Genomic DNA, 23,106 nt, shown 5'->3' on the forward strand with positions numbered 1-23,106 from the left:
AAAATTAATGAGTAATAGTAATGAGTTGAGAAAAAAATCCCAGCTCATTTTTTAAAAATGTTATTACACATATTCACTGAGCAGCTGGCGTGGCTGTAGACTTTCCTGTTTTGATCGTGCAAGTGCAACAACCAGCGCAAAGTGGTAGGGCTTGGGTGCAAAGACTAAGTGCAAAAGGGCTGGGTGTGGTCATTGATAATTAAACTCTCAGCCAGTCACATCCCTGGTCTTATAGCTCTGACACAGCTGAGCCAATCACAGTAAGGCAATATCTCATCAAATGGAGAGATGCTTCCAGGAAATCATACTGTTGGTGGCAGGACGTGAGTGCAGCACCACAAATCTGCAGCCAGAGGCAGATGGTGTGGGTTTTATAACACCTAATCTGTACAAAAACAAGAAAAGTAATGAATTGTACAACAGTTTGTTGAAGCCGTTTATACTGTATGATTGCATCAATCCAACACTATTTCAGTCACAATTCCAATGTATCTCATGTCATAAATGGTCACTGTTACGACTCTCATATTGAGATCATATTGTAACTGATGCGACACAATAGCGTTTGCACTGTAACTCAAGAATAAAGCATGCTGTAAAAGATGTTTAATAATCAGAAATGTGTAATTAAATCTGAAGGTGTAAATTATCAGTTGATAATCGGCAGGGAATAAATCTCTTATCAGGGAGATACAACAAAGCTTGGTAAGGCAGCTAGTAAGAACCGTACAAAGTCTACCAAACAATAGAGAGTGAATTTGGATGACAGAGATAATGCAGGGAAACCTAATTCTGACTCATAATGCTAGATAGGCTGCAGGTTAGATTGTAAAGTTACTGACTCCACCCTTTTTTGCATCCCTATCATTATTATTATTATTATTATTATTATTATTATTATTACATGTTTTTGTCTATCCTTGCAATGGGGAATGCATGGATACAATAACAGCCTACACAAGGTAGCAGGCCAAGTATAATTTTGATTATATGATGTTTATGTTTTTATTTCTCATGTTTATGTTTTTGGGGGTTTTTTGTTTTGTTTTTTGCTTCTAGATGATTTGCTATTCTCAAGGCTGGATATATATGTTGAGCATTTGTAATTCTGCCTAAAGTTATGTGAAAATGAATTCTCAGTTAATTACCATTGCTATTGTTCTTTCAAGCCATGAGTCATTTAAATAGCATTTATTTAAATGTAAATGGAGTCCATAACTGTTTTAAGGTTTTACAACAAAAAAGAAAAGGGAGTTATATCGTTTCTCCAAGAGACACATTTAACACAAGACAAACATAAGGACATTCTCCAGTCATTCTCCTCCTCGTGTCGTTCATCAAGGAGCGCTGTAGCCACGATTATAAATAACTTAAATTCCAAGACAAGGACAAGGAAGGAAGGTATATTATGGTGATGGACAGAGCAAAACATTTTGTTACTCTAATGAATGTTTACTATCCACCAGATGAGAGTGAATTATGAGTGAGTTATGAATAAAATTATTGATCTAATGGTAGCACGTAAGGAACAGTTATTACTAGAGGTAACTGCAATCTTGTTCTCAAACCTAAGTTCGACTCAACAGCAGGAACTATACACAAGGCTGAGAAAACTGCTTTAATTTGAAGAACATGCAAGGGGTTAGGAATAATGGATGTATGGAGAACATTTCACCCAAAAGCCAAAGGCTATACATACTTGTCTTTTTGACAGTCTGCTTATAATAGGTTATATTGTTTTCATATGTTCTACACTACTACTATCTCAACCATTAAAAAAGTACTATTGAGACAATTACTTTGTCAGACCACGCTATGGTTATCCTAGTGGTAAAGTTAAGCTCTAGGAGAGGGAAACGCTTACAGAGGACATCCTTCTTTCTAGATGTAGGTTTAAAGAAACAGCTAAAAAATTGCGTCAGTGACTGATATTTATGATACAGAAGAAATTAACAGTATCATGGTATGGGACAAAGCAAAAGCTGTGTTACGGGGAGACGTAATAGCCAGTTCATGAGGAAAAAGATAGTGGGAACAGACTAAAAACCAGCTTGAGCTACACATCAAAGAACTAGTAGATAAACATAAAATAACATGTAATATGGATGTAACTACACAACTCAAAAATAAATGTGCAGGCCTTTTCACAGAAGAGGGTGAGAAATTTCTAATATTTACAAAACCAAAATATTAGGAAGAAGGACCAAAATCTATTTAACTCCTAGTGGACAGGCTTAAGCACCAAAGAAGGTAAGTCTTATGTCACCAAGCTAAAAGATGACATGAGAACAAAATCATGACAGAAAAGTTGACATTGCAGAAAGAATCATTTGTAAAATATTGTGTGAAATTATGTAAGAATGAAATGGAGAGTAGAGACAGAAGAAATTGAAACATACCTTGAGAAACTTGAGAAAATGCTCATTACAACTATAACAATAGAGGATTTCAATTAAATTAAGTAAAAAAAAATGTCTGTGAAGATTCTCAGTCATCCAGGTCATGGTATATTCAGAAGGGATGATTGATCCAAAGTTTTAAAAAGTTAAAAAAAAAAAAAAACCCTGGAAGACAATGGGTGCACTAATGAATTCTATAAGTTCCAAGAAGGTCTGATACCTCTTTTACAAAAACTTTACAACTATACTTTAGAGTCAGGTGCTTGGGCATCCACATGGAATTCATCCATAGTTACAGGCATTTATGAGGATGGAAAAGATGCAACAGAATGTTCCTCTGATAGACCAATATCGTTATTGAATACAACTGAAAAAATCCTACCAGTTGTCATGACAAACAAGCTCAAGGAAATCTTTCCAGACATAAGAGATAGGGATTAGTGTGGATTCACTCCGAACAGCCTTATGTTTAACAACATCAGACATACTTCAAACATAATTGAGTTTTCTCAAAAAATTAAGAAAAAATAAACCACATCAAATGTAAATCCACATGTAGAGCTAACCAATTTACAGATTATTTTAAAGGGAATTTTATATTTAAATGATAAAAAACAGAGTAAAATAAAATATTTAGAATCACAATCCACAATGACCTAAAAATCTGTGATCTCAATTATCAAAATCCAGAAAACAAAATCAAACAAGACCTGAACGGTTCAAAACTGAGACCTGATTCTATATTGGATTGGAGTGAATACAATTATAATAATATTCAGTTTACCAATCCCAATCCATCCAGCAAGCTTCAAGATGGAATAGAATGGTAACAAATTTCATCTTGAATAACAACAGGAAAAAAGTAAAATTGAAAACATTAGTAAAATCTAAAGATTGAAGTTGATTGGCACTACCAGACCTGCAGAATTATTTTAACTTCACAGGTCAGCACAATAATGAAATGGTCCAGTGGCAAAACTGAAGCTAAGGGCTTCTTTATAGTAAAAGAATGGATCAATAACATCTTACATAACTGGCCAAAAAAATGTTGTAAAGTCAGGTCAATTTTTGTCAATTGTATTTTATTTGTATAGACCAATATCACAATATCACAAATTAGCCTCAGGGGGATTCACAATCTGTATAGCAATATAACATCCTCTGTCCTTAGGCCCTTGATTTGAGTAAGGAAAAACCCCTGAAAAAAGTAACTATCCAAGATAAATGGCATGGGACCAAACCTAACAATGGATAACGCATAATGTATCCATAAAGGTCTGGGTTCCAAAACTATTACAAATATACAAATATATATAATATTAAAGATATACTCACAAATGTTAACTAAAATGTTATGAATTCTTTTGAAGCCATATCAATCAAATATAACCCTGTAGAGTTGGACTTCTATAAATATCTACAAGTGAGAAATTATCTTCAAAATGCCGAAAAAAGAGAGGGGGTTTCAGAGTACCATTATGTTTGCATTATGTATGATACTATACTATAATATGAACACTAACAACCTCCTCTTGAACATAAACAGAATTTTAGAAAAGCACACCAAAACACAGGACACAATTAAGCTACAATGGAACTCGGAACAAGAGGGTCCGTTATAAATGAGAGTGATTAGGAGAATGTACATAAAGAAATAAATAAAACAACAAACTCAAAAATACTTTCTCATTCTCAGTTTTCATGGAAAATGTACATTATATTCTTTATACTACTAAATTAAGAATAAGGATTAAGTCCCTGTGTTTTGGTGAAAAGAATGCAAACCACTCATATTTTCTGCATTACTAGAAATGTATTGGCAATCAGTTATAACTGTAGTTATATATTATTTTTAATTAAACCATAATGTATTATTTTAGGTATAACACCATCTGAACTAAGTCTAAATATGTGTATGAAACAATGCGAACAATGTAAAATGTAATCAGAAATTTGCGATCAATTGCAATAGAGTAAAAACAGAAGAACAACAAAACATAAAACCGCTACTGATAATCTGACTTTGCTCACGATACTGTTAAAATGTGTGTAGAGTGCATGTGGTTATTTTGTTGCAGCCGTGTTGGTGGCTGCAGATTTATCAACATACCTGTCTTGCTGCCTTCAGATGCTGCAGGGATTTAATGAACTGAATGAGAAGTTTTTCATACAGTATAAAGCAGCTGTGGACAACAGAGACTGTAAGAATCACCCCCTTTTCGTTCATAGATAAATGCAAACTGCCTTAACCACATTAAAAGTAATTTTTTTATGTTGATTTGAATGCATCTACTGGGTGAAGAATGATAAATTAAAACAGTTTATTTTAAAAATATAATTTTAAGCATCATTCCATTATTGCTGCGCATTTGCCGCACAAAAGGGCACAACAAACTTCAAGGTCAGCATAATACTGTTGAAGCACTGCTTGCACTGGTCGTTGCTCCACCACGACAATAGGGCCCTTAATCTTAAATCATGCAGCTATAAAAAGGTATATGAAAAGGTGCTTTTCTTTGTTGAAAATATCTTACATCTGGATGTCTCCTCTAGGACGGCAGCTAACAATTTTCAACACTCAAGCAACAGTTGCAATTGGTGGTAGTGATCGAGGCCGGCCATTTCAGGGTCAACTATCTGGTCTTTATTACAATGGCCTCAAGGTGTTGAACATGGCCGCTGAGGGCAACCCTAACATCAAGATTAACGGCAGTGTGAGATTGGTAGGTGATGTGCCCAGTGTGGCAGGCTCAGCCAGGACCACGGCCATGCCTCCAGAGATGTCCACTACCTTCATTGAGACTACTACCATGATGTCCACCACCACCACACGGAAACACAGATCCTCCTCAACTGTACAGGTTTGGACAGACTTCCATAATAACACATTAAAACATGTAAACAAAGAAACAATATACTGTGCGTGGGACATGTAGTACATACATAATAGTCAGAAAACTGTGGGATGGTTTGAGCTCCTTCTTATTAGTGTTACAGAAAATCAAATATCTTATTGGGAAATTGAAGCTGGCCTGCTTGAAGTTGACGCATTAAACTAAGCAACCAATCAGATCAATGATGCAATCATGCATGCAGTCTATATGAGTGGATCATGGTGCCTGTCGACATGGTCCTTTGGTCAGTGCATAAAAATTGCATTCCCCTGCACCACATGTTATTTTGCTCGGAAATACTGTCAGCTGTTTTGCTGAGTATATTGTTGTGACCAGGAAAGTCTGGCCTCATTAAAGCCTCATTCATATGAATATAATCTGGTCTATTGACAGCCAAACATTTTTGTTTGATGGCCAGTTTCAATTAAGATGAACACAGATTTTGTGTTTTTTTTGTATTTACCTGGATTATTTTTTTTATAAAATACATAATTTGCAATACAAAAAAATGACAAGTAAAGCAAAACCTTAATTAAAGTTGATGTTGCCTGCCTTCCAGGCTTATACCAAATGAAGTGAAAATGGACATTTGAACTGCGTGATATTCCAATTTGGTTATTTTATTATATGTATTAATATTTGTATTAAATTCCTGTTCATACTTCCAGGTACCAGTCTTCTTATTGTTTGATGATTGCTCTCACAGCTGTATTGTAGTTATGTTTGAGCTGCATTGATTGCAATGCAAACTGAACTTTTCCTTCTGTTGTTTTACATTAAAAAGTGTCCACCAGTGAACCAATTGGAAGCCTATAATTAAACACTGAAATTAAATGCAACATGTTTGACATTGAGTCAGTGGAGTTTTGGTATTTGTTGACAAAAAAAACTTGATTCAATGTGCAATTACTAGTGTTTCCTTGAACTTTCAACCCAGTCTCACAGTCTTCGTCAGACACCTGTATTAAGGTGTGGGCTGACAGAAGCATAAAGGAAACCCACTCACACAAACCAATATCTCAGTTTGAACTCTAACCACCTCTAACTTACAGCACAAAAGGTCAGTAGTGAGGATTTTATCAGTGAGGAGGAGGACAGAGAGAGGATGGTGCCACAAGGGGGCATTCAGGGCCAAGAGGAACAATGAGTGGATGATAAGAATCCCAATTTAAGACAAGGACTGGACACTGCTAAATCAGGGTGGGACTCCCTTACATGGCTAGACTGTCAGAGTTCACTTTTCTTCTTTATCATGTTAACTATCTCTGACAAAAATAAACTTAAACCTAAAATCTTCTGCCCCCTTATCCCCAATCTCTTAGACTTGAACAACAGAGCTCTCACATGCCTTACACTCATAATAGCAAATGACAGTGATAACCACCTAAATCCACACTTCACACTGCTGCCCTCTGGTAACAGATACAGGACTTCAAAATGGAGAGGAGCTCAGAGTTTTTTCCCTTCTACCACAGCAGCCCTGAACAAACTGCCTGTTTGATATTGTTGTATAGATTTAGACTCATCTGTGTGAGTGTATACATGTCTATGTCAGTATGAGTTGGGATACAGACAGGGGCATGAATGTATGTGTGTAGATGTGAACAAGTGTGTATTTCATCTATTGTGTCTATCAGTATGTTATTGTGTAGATGTGTATCTGTATGTGTGGAATATGTAGAAGCTGTCAAAACAAATCTCTCTCTGGGACAAAAAAGACTATCCATGACAACGAAGCAAACTCTCATCAGCTAAGGGAGACTGTGAGACGCAGTTGAAAAGCTTTGAAAAAAGCTGGCAAGTGAACCTTAAGATCTTTTTGTCAAGCTACTGTTGCCAAGGTCAATAATGAACTTGTTCATGTTCACCTTCTAACTTGTTTTGTATGTTTTCACTTGTCTTTGTGTATCTTTGTTTTTTTTCTGGTGGGTCTGTGTTTGGGTGTCTTCGCTCTGGCTGATGACCAACGCTCTGCCCATGAAGCATACGCCAGATGACATGGGCTCATCTGCAGAGTGTTCGAGTGATGACGAAGACCTGGAGGAGTGTGAAACTAGTCATGCAGGTGGGCTAGGTTAGTTTGAATTTGCTTGCTTTCTTTGTGCTTTCACTCATCTGTACCAGCGGATCAAGGTATCCTCAAAGCATCATACCCCATGGTTAGACAAAGTGTAACTTCATAAAACAGTCAACATAGTAACAATACATAGCAAGCTGCACTACACATGACCCAATCCAAGGACAGCTGGATTGTTAAATGCAAAGATCAATTTCAATTGAATATTCCTGAACAGTACAACAGTAATACAGAAAGTTAATTTATTATGTTGCCAGTTGATAACAGTAACACAGAAGGCCATTAATGTCATGAGCTACACTTACACATGGGGTCATCCAAAGTGGTTAACATGGTCACCAATATACTCGCAAATTTTGACTGGTGAGAGGAAAAATAAGAGTTAGTACATATCATCACAAAATTTGTATGATGAATGGTGAACCATCATCAACCAATGATGCTGCAGTATGTATTGCATTGTGTTTAAGTCACTGCTACCGCCATTCACTGCTCTGATTTTCATTGTGAAACAATACATTTTGACTGTTTTTGTTTTTAGTAGTACAGTGATGTTTTCTACTTTTTGTTTTTATTTGTGTTTCTCCATATTTAGAGGCTTGCATTGTTGGTTCATATAATAGAGAACAGATATCATTGAATTTCTGTGTATAAGTTTTCCTTTTTTTGGGTCATACTTTTGCTTCTAGGTGTACTTGTTATTCTGTCTTTTTTGTATCTAAATATTAAAAAATCTAAAACAATAAAGCATTGTTATAACATAGAGAATCAGTTTGAAAGAATTTGGGAATTTCCATATTTTAGCAAAGTTAACTTTTGTAGGAAACAACAAATAGCCATTTTGTGACTTTCATACTAAAGAATCAAACTGCTGACAGATTCTCTTTCTGAAGGATTACAGTTTTATATTGTACATGCCATGCCCTCTAACAGGCTTTGGTATTGGTTTAACCCATCGAGGCTCAGCCTCAGCACCTTGAGACAGATCTTTGCACTCACTGCCCAATCAGGAGGTAGCAACCACAAACTTTAAAGCGCCAGTACATCCATTGTTCATCTCCCTTTTTCTCTCAGCCACCTTGAATTCAGTACATAGCATTCAGCAAAGGCTTCTTCATCATCCAGTGTCGCTGAGATAAACTGTAAAACTAGATTATAAACTAGATTAGAGGCACCCCACCTAGGGTGGTGTTGCTTCCTCTCCTATCTCAGGCAAGGTGATTGAGGAGTTGTCAGTGTCAGATTCTTGCATGTCTCCCCTAGACTCTATCTCCCTTCCCCACATACTTCTCTTCACCAGTAAAGAGCAACCTATGCACCTCCACATTTCTAGACTGTTTCAGATGCATTTCATGTTGGTAAGAGGCACCCCGCCGGGGATCAGGTTGCTTCTATCTCCCTCACTTAGGTAAGATGAATAAAGGGAAGGCGATGAACCAAATCCACAAAGGGATTGCAATTTTACAGCTGCTAAACCTGTGCAAATGAGACAAAAAGATGGCATGTAATTCAAAGCATCTGCAAATAGTTTCATAGTGTGTCTGTGCCATTTTGCATGTATGCAAATTAGGTAATGTTCATGCATTCAGTGCAAAATTGGCCCCTTTCTATGCAAATAAGCCTTGTTGCGAAAACAGTCTAATTCACAAAGACCAGCGCTAATTGCCACACATAATAAGGGTGGAGTTATTAGCATCTTCAGATAGTTGGTGTCAACTGCGCGCACACTCACTCCTCATTCACTCTCTCTCTCTGTCTCTCTCTCTTCAAATCTTCAAGGTTGTGAGGCAATGAATGATATTGAATTGATACTGATTGATATCAAGGGCAAAATCCTCAGTCAGACATTGGGGGGATCAAGTGGGTATGGGGTGGTAAGCTTATCTTGGACTTTCATCTACTTAAAAATAAAAATGTCCTGACAGACAATTCCATCATATAAACCTGGAATCTGTGTGTAACAGCTGACCTGTATAGATATGTTGCAGAACACAGAACATTAATTACAGTCAGATCGTGACCGATCTGGTGTTAATGAAGTTGCCGCTGCTGTGCAGCGTGCATAAATGCACTTAGCGTCTTTCTCAGTTTGGAGTTGCACTTATCATTTTAGCTGCTGTGTGATGCTGCAGCCAGCTGTGACACACAGCTAGCTGTGGGCAACAAATAACATCAGTACTGATGTTTCTGCGAAATCCCGCATACACTAAATGACACCTAAATGACATTATTGTAAGATTCAGACAATCATCTAACACATATGAGACCTGCCTGAGTCACATTAATAGCTGTATTTTGCCATTTGACATTTCAGTAATTATGTTATAGAACATCTAGTGAAATACTAGAGAAACCAACAAGTTGGTTTGTGATTGTGGAGAGCTCTGTGTGTGAACCTCTGCTAATTAAAGACACAGAATTTGAGGATTTTGTGCTCAGCATTTTTCATTATAGACGAGTCTGTGTCATGAAATGTGAAGAAAAGCCTAAAACACTGGAAACTGCTCACTCAAACTGCTCAACAAAACAAATCATTAGCGCAAAATCTTTTGTGAATAGAAGCTTAAAATGGGGCAGATTGTGGGTGCAATGCAAATGTGGAATTCACAGTGCTATTAGCTGACACTATAAATTCGTGGACTTGGACCAATGTCCCCCCCACCCCCCCAAGACCACCACCAGAAAAATCTCTTGTTTTTTTTCTTTGTTGGCAGGTAAGGAGCAGGCTGATCCTCCTCCTGTACATGTTTTGCATTAATCTGACAGTGTTTTGGGTCGGCCTACAGCCAACCTGTACAGCTACCTCCTAATTGGGCGGTGAGTGCAGAGATTTGTCTCAAGGTGCTGAGACGTGGCCTTGATGGGGTAAACCAATAACGAAGCCCATTAGAAGGCTATGCACCTACTCATAGAACTGGAGTTACATCCAGGAAACTGCTATTTTTAACATGTTCATAACATTTTTTAGTTTCTATAGCCCATTTTGAAAAATACAACATAAAATTTCAAAATAATGCTTATTTTAATACCACAATACGTAATTCAATTAACAATATCCACCCAGACATTAAACAGAATGCCTTCAAAGTGCTGCTATTTCTTCAATATTTTGTTCATGTTGGGGATGAAGACAAGCTGTCAAATTCCAGTAAAAAACATTCCTGCTATAGTAAATCCACATTCTCTGACACTTAAAAACTATAAAACTATATTTTCCGAATGAGGCCACATTCACCATACAACCAGACTTTAAGCATGTGAATATTTGTATCTAAAATGATGATGAAGTATTCTGCAAATAAAAAGCGGTATATATATACTGCTATACTGCTGTTCTGGTGACCATCAGTTGGTTCTCCCTTTGGAAGGTCATTCCCAAATTTTTTCAGAGTATGCAAGATGTCATGGTGTAAATGGGTTTAAAGGTGTGCTTTGTATTCTGAGATTCATTAGGATTTGTGAAGAAAGACAAAGACAGGGCTCCAGTCATCCAATCATGCGTTTACACAGAAATTCACACCATTCTAACACTGACATCACTTTGATATTGACAGCGGCATGCTCTGTTGAGTTGAAATTTCCTTTGTTGTATTATTTTAGGAGTCAATGGTATTTCCAGTTTCATTTAGTCTGTTCTAAATTTTATAATCGAGCCGTCATTTCCATCTACCAGCCAATTATCCAAAAACATATTCTTGTATTTTGGCCTCATCATGTGTGGCATGGCATTTTGGTGCGTGTTCTTTGTTTCCACATAATCTCTGGAGCATTTGTGCCACACAACTTTTAATGAAAACATCCCCTTTTTTCTACGCAAAAAGAAGGCAAAAACAAAATCTCATCATCAACATTTTTGTTCTGAACAGGGAAAGTGCCTTATGTAACTGATGACAGTTGTATTTGAAAACCTTGCACTCTCCTAATTCTTCAGTCTTCTGGGCCCTGTACATCCCCTACCAATTTCCGCCCTAATGCATTTTAATATTAATTTAAAAAAAATAATATTTTTGCATAGATGGCATGAAAAGATCTTTTTGCCAAAAATTAAATTTTTTCCACTTAATTTCCTCTTAAGCAATCATTGGTACCATGATTTAGCAAACTATTTAAATCGTTGTCCTCAGGGTGATGTTTGATCGTTTCTTTGCATGCTTTTTGATTGGTGTGATTTTTGATCTTTGACTCCATGCCCCTGCATTTAGACTAACTTGATTGCTTTGTCTGCATTCATGTATAATTTGGAAACCATTTTTGCGGTCGCAGCGAGATCGAATGTCATCTATCTTACCCCGCACTGTCTTTATTTTGTCAGTGTGGCTGTTGTCTGTCTGGTTTGTCTGAAAAATTTGTCAAGTGATTCTGTTCTCTGTCGTAAGTCTGTCGTGTCTTCTTTTCAATTAATTTCATAAGATGGCAATCAAGAAGGGTTCTTAAATAGTTAATACCATTAGATATCTGATGAGCAAGTAATCAGGTTCTCTAATTTTTCTTGGAGACCATACAATACATACAGAAACCATAACAAGGCATACAATACAGTGCAAAATCAAAGGTCAGCAATCTTAAAAGTTAGTCAACAGGTGACAGGAAAGTGAAAAACAGGAAGATCAAACTCTGGCTTAGACTTTTTCCACACTAAATGAGCTAAATGTGAAAAGCACATCCACATTTAATTTTTAAGGTTGTTTTCATGCCAAATGTACCTGAAAAAAAAAGTCCAAAAAAAGTAATAGCCATGTTGGTCCACAGCACAAAACATCTTAGTTTCACAATAACGGCTCTAAAATTGTGAGATGTCTACATTTTTTTGTGGCCTATTCTTTTTTATTGGCCTGCGTCCACATCAAGTGACTGTCAAGTTTCTGTCACACAAACAAAATGGCTGACATTTGTAAAGATACTTTCAGCAATGCGTTTAGATATCATTTCTAGCGAGAAATGTGTATTTTACTTTTATAATCTTCATTCAGTGAAAGTACATGATGTTTAATTTGTTAGTTATTACAAAGATTCTTTCACGTCCCGCCAAAAATTGTTTGTTATGGTGGTTGCTACGGACACAATCGCTGAAAATACATAGCTTGCATGTTGTTTGAAAAAATGTGTAGTTATCTCAGCTATTATTTCATTTGTGTTATTTTATGTAACTATTTGATGATGTTCTTTCAATAAAAAAAAAAAACATAGATTTTAGACTGCCCCAGGGATGATGTATTTCTTCTTTGGATTTCTGACAGAAAGCATCAATCTGGTGGGTGGACCGGAGGACCCGCTGCCAGGAAGTAGCCTATTTTCGATAGCCCACCGTCAATTTTAATGATATCCTCAACATTTCTCGACACTAAAAGACTAAAGTGCCCTTGATAACTCAACAATATGTTACATTAATGTTAAGGACATCCATTTTAACTATTTCACCTTCGATTCTCAGAAATCAAGTTTTTTGTCAGTCTTTGATAGCTTCATCACCTATGAGCTTCAGATGAAGCAGTCTGCTTTGCATTACAAAATTTTTACTTACTATTATATCTTGTATTTACTTTTAAATACTGGATTTATTCCAAACTGATTAAGATTTTTGTGTGCAACTGGTTCAGTCTCCCCCGATTCACACACACACACACACACACACACACACACAACGTTGGCTGAACAAACATTTTGAATCCAGAACAAAGAAGCTCCTTAAACACAATTTGAAGCGCTGCATAACTCCCAGAGACACTGAATACCAACTCAAAACCACATTTCTAGAATACTAGCTAGAATATCTGAAATAAACCAACACTTACTTTTTCTTAACATAGATCATCTAGATGCAGTCTAATTACTTGTTCAGCTGCACTAGATATTTGATATATACAGTAGATATATATTTTTACGACCAACTCTACTCTGCAAACTATAAAGTTTGCAAACTTTGTAGTTTACTTTGCAAACTAAAAAGTTTGCAAAGAAATGCAACTGTGGTGCTGATTTGTATCAAGCTGCATGGCACAACTCTAGGAAATTGTAGTTTTTAAAAAATGGAAGTTGTAAATACTGAGTTGAGAGTACACTGAGGAGTTTTGGGGGTAGTAAACACATAAATCAGATTTTAAATATCTAATTGTTAAATGGGTGTAAATTATTTTTAACCATATTTTACCCATATTTGACAGCACCCTTAGTTTTTGACTATACTCACATGATAGCTGAGGTCAAGCCCTCTCTGTAACAGTTGGTCCTTCAAACATGCAACAAGGTCAAGGTTCAAAGGTTAGTATTTCAGAGCAGGAGCCATGTAGAATCTTCATACTGATATATGTTACTCTCAAGGTCGAGACTTTTCCAACAATGTATTCAGTTTAGTTCTACGACAAAGTCTTAATTTTTTCATTGCATGGACACAAGTAATCCCGGGCCTAGTTTCAGAGAGCACTTTGAAAGCCCAATGTATAAAATTAAGCTTTTTCTTCGTCTGTTGTTTTTTCTTTTTAGTGGAAATAGTGACCAAAATGAGTCATCTTCAGAGATTTCAATACTGCTGACAATCTAGGGCATTACTACAGGCTTGTGGGAAGGCCTGAAGTGCTTGGGTTATAGTTAGGTTATATTAAAATTAAATTGAAATTTTAAAATCTATTTACAGAACGGAATAGTAGTAATTTATATCCATTTTGAAATGGGATATTAAACCTGAAATGAAATATTCACTGTACAAAGGAAAAATGGACTGTGCGGACAAAGAAATAAAGTTGATGAAATATATGAAGGTGACAAGCAAAAATTACATGTGACATGTGTATAAATAATTAAATTATGTCATAGACAGTTGAATGCAATGCACAATCTAAAGTCCAGTTTGATGAAATATATGAAAGTGACAAGTGCACACTGTAAAAATGGCTGTGAAATCCACAATAATACTGTGTGTCTACAGAGTTAATTACCGTGAACTGTGAATATTTTACAGTATAGAACTGCATATTGGCCTAAAAACACAGTAATCAACATGATCACAGCAGTGAGCACACTACTGTAGAAAATCACAGTAATAATCCCACTACTGTAGAAAATCACAGTAAACATTATACTACTGTAGAATATCACAGTAACCATAATTTTACTGTAGAAAATGACAGTAACCATTATATTACTGTAGAAAATCACAGTAATATCCATACTACTGTAGAAAATCCTCAAATTCATGGTGCAAATTAAAGAATTCAAACATTAGTTAGAAATAATTATTTTTTTCATATGAATTCAAATACTCCAAGATGGCCTTGTATCTTCACACTTCTGTAGGCTGTTACTTTTCAGTTTTTAAATTTGTCTTAATGTTTATCAGGTCATGACAGGCTGTCTGTGAAGTTGTGAGCTGATTGGTTGAGCCAAAGAAATGCGTCACGTGATCTCAAATTTGAATACCATTACTGTCAGTCTAGGCACCAAAGTTCTTCACTGCAGCCGGTTTGGGAATTTTTGGATTAACTAGATTTTCTTTTTTTTTTTTTACCTTAAAGGATTTTCTTTTAAGAGTACTCATGTTCTTGTCTGTTTTTGTTCAGTGTTAAGTTGTCAGACGGTATCATAGATGGATTATATGGACTTTCTGACATCCTACAGCTTGCTACCTGTAACATTTGACTACAGAATACTCTGAAAGGACGCAACAAACTTGGAATATTCATAAATGAGCGCTAGAAGATATGGAAGACCACAACTCCCCAAGAGCCTGAGACATCTGCTCAACAGATACTTGAATACTTGAATATATATTTTGCCTTGTGGATGGTGCACTTCTTGCAGTGGTGATTGTGGTGAGGAGTAACGTTAGCAGTCAGTCTGGAACAGCAACAGGAGTCACCGACATCAGCAGCTGATTAGTAAGTGTCCTCAACATTAAAACACTCGGTCCTGACTTACACCAGACATTACACTAAGCTAGTTTTTGTAGTTAAATTATTGACATCAATCTCTAGCTGCTCAGAATTGTGCTGTGCTAACATTATTTTGTTAGCTAGTGCTAACAGAAATCCATAGTTAACCTGACTGTGCTTTATGTTAAACTCAAACAGCTTCATATTACAAATCTAACTTGTCAATATGCCTTAATATGCCTTACAGATGTTAGCTTTGTATCTTCTGCGTTCAAAGGGCATGTGAGAGCCCCAGGAAAGGACAGTTAATTAAAAAGTAATCACTCTCAGTAAAAATAATGTTTTCTAAAGTCATGCATGGCTCTTAATCCTGATTACTTTCTTCATCTTATTTCTTCTCCTCACAGGTGGTGACCACTCCTGCCGATGCCTGAGCCCAGTCTCTCCCCATCATCACAGGTCTAACTGTGCAAGGTAAGATTTAAAATCCACAGACAAAGCCAATTTAGTCAGCACTTGTGGCAGGTGTGCTTGTTATATTATGCACCTGTTTTCAGACAATTCATATTTATATTTTATATTTATTTTGGCTTAGACACAAGCACCTCAGCAGTCATCTGCTTAGATCTGTTCTTGTGTACTAACTCAAACAAGCAATGCTTTCTCTGTTGTGTAAATTTCTTAGTTTTCACAGAGGAAACAGTACTTTAAGGTAACAGAATTGTTGTAAATTCAGTGTTTGATCATTACTATTCAGGAGAACCTGAACCTGAGATCCTGTATGCCGCCACCTTGGCTGTCCTCTTCACATTTTACTATATGTTCACAGTTGAATATCAGAAGGAAACAATGACATTGCGGGAGTCTGTTCAAAAGGTACTGCTCATCAACATTTTTACATCATATCCTATTTCCTTTACATTCTGTATATGTTTTCCCTGTGATTGATAAGCTTGCCATTAAGATGTCTTTAAAAGTTTGTTACAATAGGTAATTCAAATCTTGTTATGTATAACCTATTCTACAAAATCTTACTTCTGTGTTTGACTGTCTTAAAAACTTTTTTCTTTGATCATAGCTTGGCTATTACACGTAGTAATGGTAAAGTTTTTCTGTCATCAACAGTGGCTGTCATTCAATTTGCTGAAGAACACAAAGCAGCAGTGGAGGATCATAGTGAAATCACCCACTCCTGACCTGCAAGGATCCAAAGCCTTTTGAACCAGCGGACTTGTGTTGCAAAGTGGACTGAGGTGGGCTTTTGGACTCTTTACAGACCAGTACGCATCCACAAACACCATTTTGAAGACTCTAAGAACACCTGTCTACCTGGTGACTTGACATCTCCCACAGTATCCATGTTTAGATTACCCAAGAGTGTTTTGTTTCAAGGCAATTGCAGTGTCTAGTATATTGTCAAGTTCAGTGATTCAACTTTTTTTTTACTTGTAATGGGCTCAAGAAATGACATTGGTTTTTTTTTCATGAGGATTTGTATTACTGTGGCTACAGATTTTCCATTGGCGCAAGCCACATACTCAGCTCTGCTTCTCATCCCACAAATGCATGTTCCTTACAAATGTGGCACCATTTAAAAGGGAAATAAACAGGCTTTCCAATGGTATAAGATTTATTGCCAAGATGCATTGTTACAACAAAGAAGTAATCTACCAAACACAAATTTCCTTACTTTTTGTGCTATGTCTATTAATTTTACTGCTTTTCAGTGTATGCGCATTAGCAAAAAATACATTATGACAGACTTATATGGTCCTGGAGGCTTTTTTGTATAGCACATTGGGCTGGACTTGTGTGTCAAATTTCAGGTCAATTGGACTTATGGTGTGAGGGGTATGGTCTTTCCAAAATTTAATTTTTGGGCCTTAATTACAACCCCACAGTCTGGCCAATTGGGCTCATATTAAAGAGTATGGTCAAGACCTGCTCTATGTGAAAAGTGCTCTGAGATAACTTTTGTTATGATTTGGCGTTATACAAATAAAAATTGAAACTGAAATATTTCTTGCACATGCATATCATTTCCAGTTATTGTGCCAAGGTTTTAGCTTGTTCCAGCTCACAGCAATTTGAGCCACAGCAACCCCTTTGGGGTTTGAAATCCTAATAATAAACCTGGACAAACTTAGAAGGGTTCTAACCCTTCGGGGTTTGAACCCTAACAAAAGTTTTGCTCATGGGTGATGTAGCCAATGGGTGATGTAGATGTCAGCCATCAACTGACAAAAAAAACTTGATTTCTCAGGATTGAAGGTGAAATAATTAAAACTGATGGCCTTAACATTAACTTGTCATATTGTTACGTTATCAAGGACACTTTTGTGTTTTAATGTTGAGAAATGTTGAGGATATCATTAAAATCGACAATGAGGAAAATGGGCTACTTCCTGGCAGCTGGTCCTCTGGTCCACTCACCGGACTGATATGGTCTCTCAGAAATCCAAAGAAGAAGAAATACATCATCCCTGGGGCAGTCTAAAATCTATGTTTTTTATTGAAAGAACATCATCAACAATTACAAAAAATAACACAAATAACATAACAGCTCACCACACAACACAAAGACAATGGCTACATTTACATAGACCCTAATATTCCACCAAAAATCAAAACAATGGTAATAAATAATCAGAATAAAAATACCTCATGTAACCACCTGAATTGGAAGAGACTGGTCTGATCCGGCCTGATTGGAAGGAATTTTCAATCGTTTTGAGAGGGGTCGTGTAAACCTTTGATAATCTGTTCAACAGGAAAATATTAGCGCCCAATTACCATGTAAATGCATAATCCGATCACTTCTCTCTGGTTGGAATAAATATATTCTTTCTGTCCATGTTTGCACAGTTTGGGGTATCATTAGGTGATGTAACAGTAGAGAAAGAGAGAGAGAGTGTGGAGTATGAAGTTAACACACCAAAGTTAGCATGCCAATAGAACAGAATAGGCCAAAAAAATGTAGATTTTTGTGGACCAATGTAGCTATTACACATTTTGATGTGAGACTGGGTTGTTAACAGAAATAAAACAAAATTAAATCAAGTAACAACAGTGCCTCTCTATTCAATAACACTTTTTTAAAAAATGTATTTAAACCTTCATTTATTCAGGTAATTTCACTGAGAGCAATGCTCTCTTTCTCAGGAAAGCCCTGATCACATACACACTTACACATTCACACCTGATAGCTGCTCAGTACAAACACGATGTGATCTGCCAGCTACTGAGGGGCTCCACTGGAGCAGTTGGGGTTAAGGGCCTTGCTCAAGGGCACCTCAGTGGTAATGAGGTAGGGGCAAGCGCTGCTTCTTCACTTTCCCCACCCAGATCCTGCCAGTCTGGGGGACTGAACTGGCAACCCTCCGGTCACAAGCTTGCTTCTCTAACCTTTAGGCCACCGCTGCCACAATGGGGAACTCTCCTCTTGCAGACAACTGGTGTGTTTCAGTAATTTGGTATACCCAGGAACAGAACCTTGAAGACCATATATGGGAACTGCAATGAACTACAAATCACACAGTTCTATTGAGCATTTTCTAAAGCATACCATAAGTTAGGCAAACATTGGTCTCCTTTCATTTCCACTAGAGCATAGAAAGACAAGTGCCATCTTATGCAATTCCTCTCTGATTATATTTTTACCTACATGTGCAGTCCACATGGTTCATGTGGGATGCATTAGACAAAATATTGAATCATGTGTCAAAAGAGGATTAAAGCTGATATCCATAATGTTTTTCAGTCAATACATGTTTATATATATCCTTCTGAGTGGTGGAGATATCATAAAACATACAGACCACAGCTGTGGTTTGACTGTGGCACTGTTTTTACACTAGGATTGTTTGTTTGAGTCTAAACCTGAGTCTGACTGCCAGTCTTCCCCTGGGATAGCTGCTGCCATCACACTGGTTAATTGGTGTTCTGAAGGTACATTTGGATAGTGTTTTCTTTGTCAAAGTGCAGATGTTAACTACCATTGCTAAGAAACAAAATTGGTGTCTGTTTCGGCATATGTATAGTATGTGGGCAAAGCAATGTGAGCACACTTGAGGGAGGTGCAATTACCCCATGGTCCAAAGACTTGTAAAGCAAGTGCCCCTTTTTCATTACCTGTCCAGGTAAAAAATATTATGTGGCATCAAATTGGACTTCAGTTTTACATCAATGAGGGATTTTATTTATCTTCCTCTAGTGGTAATATGGTGTTCTGACAACACACAAGCCATATCGCAGTTCAAGTGGAACCAGTCACAGCCTATGTTTTTTGGTCTGCACCCTGAATTTGAAAAGGTATTTCTATGGGGCAGACCTCTAATGATTTGAACCTAAACATTACTGTGAAAACACCACTGGACCCACTATAAACTGCTGCTGAGAAATATAGTAAGTTAAAGTAAGTTTTGTTTTGGCAGGTTCAGTCATACCTTGTCATGGTTGTCATGGTGCCAACAAGTGAGACGTTAAATATAAAATGCTTGTATTTTCATGCAATTCAAATTCAACGCATAAGTCCATCAGTATCTAATTTCATCAGTTGGAGTAAGTTTTCCTTTGGCAGGTTCAGACAAACTGCAGCCTCCATTCAACTGTTATCTTTGGAGCACACCTTGGAGCACCTGCAACACAGGGCAACAATATGCACAATGTTATAGATATCAGCTTTAAGCTTGTGATTTGACTCTTTATCATACTTGAGTCCTGAATCAATTGCATTTCACATATAGAACTTGACACAATATTGCAAACATACGTTTCGTGTTTTTTTGTTATTGTTGTTGTTGTTGTTCTTTTTCCCCACTGCTATTAGTTAAATTTGACCTGTGTCCCAATTGCATACTATACAATAATTCTTATTAAACCAGTTGTTGTTGTTGTGTGTGTGTGTGTGTGTGTGTGTGTGTGTGTGTGTGTGTGTGTGTGTTTGTAATTAAGTACACACACACACATACTGAGTATACATGTATACTCAGTTTGCATGCTGAATTGACTTGATATTGTCGTGACATTGATACTATTGTGTCACAATGTGATGCTCAACAGCACTAGAAGATAGCTGGCTGTAGCCTTCTAAAGTTGCAGTCTGATTGATGTCCTTCTGTACACATGTTGTATCATGAGTATCACATGTTCTTTCTTGCCGTTACAATCCGTTACATTAAATTCATTAAATATTAGTTTATAGTAAGGGATTGGGACACAGCGTCTGCCATTTTGGTCAGTCTTACCTGCCCCCAGTTTTCTGTGTTGTTTCTTTTCTACTCTACCTAAATGCAACTTACTTTAAGCATGCATGAACATCCTGCAGTACAACTAAAATAAAACCAAAAAATAATAATGATAACCCATTCTCAGCCAGTACCGTCTTTCTCTGATGTACACCCAGACTGCACGGCCGGTCCATGTCTAAAGATTAACATTACAGATAGATTTGTCATCAAGAAACACATGAGAGAGGAGCCCGTCCTCCAGTCGAGTGCCTCTCTCAACAGTATCTGTTTTCTATTGTGTGCATCTGGTTGTAGTGTGTGCAAAATTTTAAATGGCTTTGTTCTTTCATCTTCACATTTATTATTTGATAGTTTTAACAGGTCATATTTTTGTATTAATCCAATTAATCAATGACATTTTGGTTCTTATTATGGTTTTTGGCTTATAAGATATGTTTGGTTTTATTTGTTTAGTTTTTTGTTTTTGTTTTTGTCAATCAGATAATACTTAAATCACAGTGTGAAACATTTTTTGATATAATTTGACATTTTTGGATTTGGAACTACTTCAGTAACTAACTTGTGTGTTTGTTTGTTTTTTTTTCTTACTATATACTTTCTTGATAAATATTGAATTTAAAAAGTAAACATTTAAAACAACAACAGTTGCACATCAGCTTTATTTTAGGAATTTTATAAGCATATGCCCAAGCCCACAAATTAGTAGGTGAAGCAGTTCCAGATCCACTTCTTACATATCTTCTATTTTCCTATTTTGACAAAACAAATAAATCTTTACTGAATAATATTTTGACTGTAAGACAAAAAAACAAATGAACTGCATGGCTAAGAAGTTGCAGTTTAGGGCTTGTCAGACTTGTCAGTGTTAGAGTTCTTCTGTTCTTTTCTGTAGATGGGCATGTATATGCTCATTGTTTGTATATCCCCATCCCTTCCTTACAGCCAAAAGCTCTAATGCCGCCCGACCGCTTCGTACTGCCTTTACATGGACATGGCAACTGACTTACACTGTCACCTTCATCACCCTCATTTCCTGTGTAGTATGTTCATAGGTCCCACCCCTACTTCACCTTCTCCCTTGTCTTTAGAAATATTAAAATATAAATTCATCCATCCATTCTACACTAAAGAACAAATAACAATTTAAGCAAAAACTATAACATGAATAGATTTTAGATACTATTGAAGTCTATTGCAATGAAAAAAATGTAGATACACATTTTTTGTAAAAACAAACAAACAAACAAACATACAAAAAACAGGGAAAAAAACATAAAAAAACAGAGTTATGGTGTTTATTTTTTATGTTATGTGGTGTGGATGTATGTGTTGTTGCCTCCCTGTACCGTCATGTTTAAAGATAGAACACACTCTCCAATGGATAAAAATGATCTTTAACGGTACCAAGCAGCTCTCCAACATTGTTATACAACTTTTCCTTTGTAAATTCTTTTCTTCCTGCCTAAATCATGCGGGCAATATGTTGATGTAAGTTGACAATATATGTATGTTTTCATTCTCTTTGAAACGGTTCTTAAAGATGCAGTTTGTAAATTGTGAGAAGTGGATCTCAAAAATTGTATTCTTGGTGTGTCTCACTGTAAAAGCAAGGAAGCTAATGAACATGGTAGGTGTTACATGTAGCAATTTTAGCTATGTCACATCACTGAATTGTTACTGCATCATTGATTCAGACAATATTAAGATATAAATAAATGTGGTCACAAGTAAACCCTGTATATCTTTATGCTTCAAAGCCATAGGTAACACCACCAATTCAACAGTTGTAAACTGTTGCATTACAGGTGGAGAGTTTCCTAATATGAATTGCTGCTCCGGCTGCTCCTCCCTGGACTTTTGAAGCATTTAGATTTCTGCATATTGAACTTTTTAGTGGGGCAGCTAAGTGCAAAATCATTCAGATGGTGATACAAGCATGAAATTTTACATGTGGCTCACCTTCAAGGTGCTTATTAAAAAATTAATATTAGCCAAATAAAAATCCAATATGGCCACCATTTGTCAAGATGGCCACCAAATTATGGTTACTGGATGCAATTATCGTCATATAATCAAAACAAACTGTCCAAAATTAATATTTGAGGGGTCATGGAGAATCTGTTTCCCAACATCTGGGTTTGTAGGATGGATTTGTTCATACTTTTTGGAAGGTTTAAGACATTTTATGTTGTTAAGTTGCCTAATATTTTACTTGATGATTCTGTTTTCATGGTAAGTAGACATCTGGATGTATTATAGTGTATTTATTGAACTTTAGAACTGGCACACACAGCTACAAAATGCAGTACAGCTCAGGCCAGACCAGTAGCATTTGCATCTTCCATGGCATTCATCTTACATCTGCATTTCCTCAGCTATTGGCAACACCTTGCCATAGGTTAGAGACTCATCCAGCAAACCTTCCATCATCACCATGCTTTTGTCCAACCCTATTCACTGGGATTTAGGTACTGTGGCCTACATGGAGTACTTCTCTGAAGTCTGCATATCAGTGTCATCAATGACTGGTGGATGTTGGCTAGGTTTCGAGAAGACAAGTGTGGCCTGATCATACCCATTCCAAGTGTTTCAAGCAGACGTATTTCCTTTGCCTCATAATGC

General features: G+C 36.6%; 1 protein-coding gene across 1 annotated transcript in view; it reads left to right on the top strand.

Moving 5' to 3' along the window:
* The window catches only part of LOC137199221 (neurexin-3a-beta-like), a 74,943-nt gene extending 52,938 nt beyond the window's left edge, over nucleotides 1-22,005 (top strand). The window contains exons 5-7 of the mRNA XM_067613352.1: nucleotides 4,953-5,260; nucleotides 7,277-7,367; nucleotides 21,427-22,005. Coding sequence (XP_067469453.1) covers nucleotides 4,953-5,260; nucleotides 7,277-7,367; nucleotides 21,427-21,536 — 509 coding nt within the window. The 3' untranslated portion in view covers nucleotides 21,537-22,005. The remainder of the gene's footprint in view (nucleotides 1-4,952; nucleotides 5,261-7,276; nucleotides 7,368-21,426) is intronic.
* Nucleotides 22,006-23,106: the final 1,101 nt, after the last annotated feature.

This window comes from Thunnus thynnus, chromosome 16 (assembly GCF_963924715.1).
Source record: "Thunnus thynnus chromosome 16, fThuThy2.1, whole genome shotgun sequence".
In the NCBI taxonomy this organism is placed as follows: domain Eukaryota; kingdom Metazoa; phylum Chordata; class Actinopteri; order Scombriformes; family Scombridae; genus Thunnus; species Thunnus thynnus.